At 61.6% G+C, this 3,544-nt stretch overlaps 1 protein-coding gene across 1 annotated transcript in view; it reads right to left on the reverse strand.

The window, feature by feature from the left end:
* LOC103806715 (acid-sensing ion channel 4-like) overlaps positions 1 to 3,454 on the reverse strand; it is a 4,340-nt gene extending 886 nt beyond the window's left edge. The window contains 7 exon segments of the mRNA XM_009079423.1: positions 259 to 384; positions 772 to 925; positions 989 to 1,045; positions 1,509 to 1,668; positions 1,760 to 1,887; positions 2,044 to 2,188; positions 2,450 to 3,454. Of these exon segments, the coding sequence (XP_009077671.1) occupies positions 259 to 384; positions 772 to 925; positions 989 to 1,045; positions 1,509 to 1,668; positions 1,760 to 1,887; positions 2,044 to 2,188; positions 2,450 to 3,454 (1,775 nt within the window).
* Positions 3,455 to 3,544: the final 90 nt, after the last annotated feature.

The following is a 3,544-nucleotide window of genomic DNA, read 5'->3' on the forward strand; positions in this document are numbered from 1 at the left end:
TCACTGGGAGATGCTGTGCAGCCTGATGGGAGCCTGGGGTGGGCCAGTGCGGCTGCAGGCGGTGCCAGGGCTGCCGGATGGAGTGGGACAGTGGAGTCACAGGGGCAGGAACAGCAGGATGGAGGGAACAGGGGACATGCAGGATAGGGGACAGCCACAGCATGCCCCCCGTCCGCCAGCCATAGCTGGCTGCTGCCCTGTGTGATCCCTCCCCCATCAGACCCACATCCTCCCACAGCTGGGACCCAGAGCTCTGTGCCTGTGGGTCCCATAAGAAAGTGAAGGGAATCACCAAGAAGCCCAGCAAGGTCGTAGGCTTTCTTCTGCTCAATGGCTTCATAGTTGAGTGCCTCAAAGAAGATGTCCAGCACCAGGAAGTTCTCCCTGTGGGGACACCATAGTACTTGACAAGGAGGACTGGTCACCAACCCTCCCACCCCCATTGCCCCCAAACCTCTCCTGCCCCCCAGCCCATAAGCTCTCAGGTGCTCCCTGGGCCCCTGTGAGTTATTCAGGCTGGTGCAGTGAGGACATGGACGGGGCATGTCCCAGGCCACAAGGGACAGTGGGGTGGGGAGATGCCAGCAGGAGGGCTGGGAGGACATGGATGGGTTGGGGGGATGCTCTAGTGGCAAAAACCCTGGGCAGAGGATCTGCAGGGACCGTGTATGCCAGGACCCACTCCCCAAATCCTACCAGGAGTGGGGTGGAGGTTCCTCAAGTGCCCAGCCCCCTGCCTACCCCCAGCACACTCTGTTGCTGGCAGCTCACCGGATGTAGGTCTCATTCTTGTTGTACTTGCGGGCGAGGTAGCGCGCCGAGCCCTTGTTGGGGATGCGGACCATGGAGATCTCCTTGCCATAGCGTGTCAGGTTGCATGGCGTGGGGCAGCTGCAGCGTTCCTGGCTGTCCTCCACTGCAGCATCTGGAGACAGGCATCCCGCAAGCCCTGGCCCCCTCCGGGGTGCCCACCCACCGCCACACCTACCCAGCGTGTGGTCAGCACACTCGATGTACACATTGGGGGAGCAGATGGACTCATTGCCTGTGGAGAAGCAGCTGGTTGGGAGGGTGGGAGTCTGGCCTGATTCTGCCCCCTGCGCTTGACTCACTCCCCTAAAAGCAGTGGGGAAGGGTGCGGAGGGGATGGGGATGAATGGCCCTTGGGTGTATGTTGTCTGGGGCAGGAGTGGCCCCTGAGTAAAAGGCAGATAGGAAAGGGACTGACCTGTGGTGTAAGGAGGGTAGGACATGGTCTGACCCAGTATGAGGAGAGGATGGGTTTGTCCCTCGGTGGAGAGGGATGGGGCATGGGGGACCCTTGGGTGTAGAGGCATGGGCAGCAGGGTGGTCCATGGGTGCAGAAGAATGAGGAATTGGAGACCCTTGGATACAGAGTGATGGGGCAGAAGTGATCTTTGGATGCAGGCTGCAGGGAGTTGGGGCAACCCCAGGCAGGACTGTTGGGGCAGAGGGGTGCCCCCCACACCATCATGCACACCCCTCACCTGGCATGTGGACCATGCGGCAGTGGCAGCTCTGCACCACGGCCTCCTTCTCACACTGGAGGCGGCAGGCAGCGATGCTGTAGGTGTCATAGCCAGGCAGCATCTGCTCCCCCTTCTTGCTGGCCCGGCAGTTCCCCCATGGCTGTGGCAAGTAGGTGAGCTGCCGGGGCAAGTGGGGCATCGCTTCAAGGTCATGCCAAGCAGAGTGCCTTGAGGCACCTCCCTGGGAACTGTGGACCATCCTGCCTTACCCGCTGCTCCTGGCACGACACGAAGGTCTGAAAGCCTGGTGAGACACCAAAGCCCAGCTGATGGATATAGGGTGGCTCATCCTGGCTGTGGATCTGGACCCGGATGCCTGCTTCAAATGATGTCTCATCTGTGGGAGGACAGCTGTGCTGCACACCTGCACCCACCCAGCACCTGCACCCCTCTGGTGCCCCTCTTGACCTACCCGCAGGGTGCCCTGGTTGCCCAGCAGCCTTTCCTCCTAGCACCCCTCACCTGTGCCCTGCCAAGCCATGGCCCCACTCACTGGTCTCTCTCCAGATGGGCAGGTACTCTTCCTGCTGGATGTCCAGCATGATCTCCAGCCCGTTGCCCATGCCACCTTGGCGGGTCACACGTGGGTTCCTCCGGTCACCGTTGAAGGTGTAGCACTTACCATAGCGTGTGTAGACCTGGGAATGAAGAAAGGGGGTTGAGGGAGTAGGCAGGGATCTGGCAGGGTATTCTGCAAACAGGATGAGGTCCATGAATCCCTTTCCAATTCCATGGTGGTGCTGGAAGGAAGGTACTGTATTGCATAGCCTTTGGAAGGTTCATCTCAGCCTCACCCCCCATGGTACCACTCCTCCACCCTTGCCGGGCAGGGGGTTCAGCATCGCTCCCACACCCATGGGGCAGCCCAGTCGTCCTGCTCCTGCCAGGAGGGGACTCACAGGGGTGAAGTGCTGGCGCCCACAGCGCTCTCCCTGAAAGCGGCACTCCCCCAACATATCTTCAATCTGGTGGCCGAGGCGGTGGAAGAAGCTCTGCATAGTGCGCTCAGAGCGGCGGGGTGGCAAGAAGCGTGAGTAGTTGGCCAGACGTGTCAGCCAGGTGCGCTGGTCCTCCCCCAGCACAGCCAACATCTCAGGCACCAGCGAGTGGTTCTCCTGGGCCAGCCCCAGCCACTGTCCCACTGAGTAGAGGTCGGGCTTAGTGAGGTGCAGGAAGCGCGCCCGGTTGTGGTTGCAGAGGGTGACAGCTGGGAAGCGGAGCTGGGGGGCCCATGCAAAGCGTGCCCGGGTGTGCACAGGGTGTGAGAGCAGGTGGTGCAGGCGGTCAGTGGCACCAGTGGCCAGCAGCCCGGCAGAGGCCAGGAAGGCCAGGCTCCAGAGCAGACGGCGCAGGCGGGACTGCGGCCGGGTGCACATGTAGTGCAGCCCAGGGATCCGGGTGGCTCGCAGGATGCCAATAACGAGCTGGGCAGCGCTGCTGTCCTGAGATGGTGTCAGAACCTCCCCGTCCTGGCAGCAGGCAAGGGGCAGTGGCATGGCTGCAGTCAGGGTGGTTCCTCTGGAAAGTGGGGCACAGGTTGCCCAGGGTCCCTGGTCCTCTCCAAGGAGCTCCCTCTCAGGAGGCTTTTGCTCTGCACCTTTCTGGAGATGAATGTGTCAGGCGCCTTCCTGAGCTGCTCCGGTGACGGGTGAGGGGAGGGAGAGGAGGGGGCTGCTGCAAACACGCCTTCCCCCAACCTCCAGTCGGGAATGGAAAATTCCTTCCTGAGCAGGGCTGGGACAGGGGGTGTGTGTTGCCTTACTCCAGGCAGGTTGAACTGGCAGCCCCCAGTGTCCCAACATGGTGGGCACCTGTGTCTTGGTAGTGATGACCTGTCCCAAGCACACAGTATGAACCCAGCACGGGATGCTACACTCCAGCTCATCCCCATTGTCCCTTGCCATGGCACTACATCCCCCACAGAACCCTGTCTGGATCCTCAGAGTCGCCAGTCATGGCTGCTCTGGGGCTAAGGGCCCCACAGAGGCAGGACA

Source organism: Acanthisitta chloris, unplaced genomic scaffold (genome assembly GCF_000695815.1).
Source record: "Acanthisitta chloris isolate BGI_N310 unplaced genomic scaffold, ASM69581v1 scaffold25917, whole genome shotgun sequence".
Classification (NCBI taxonomy): domain Eukaryota; kingdom Metazoa; phylum Chordata; class Aves; order Passeriformes; family Acanthisittidae; genus Acanthisitta; species Acanthisitta chloris.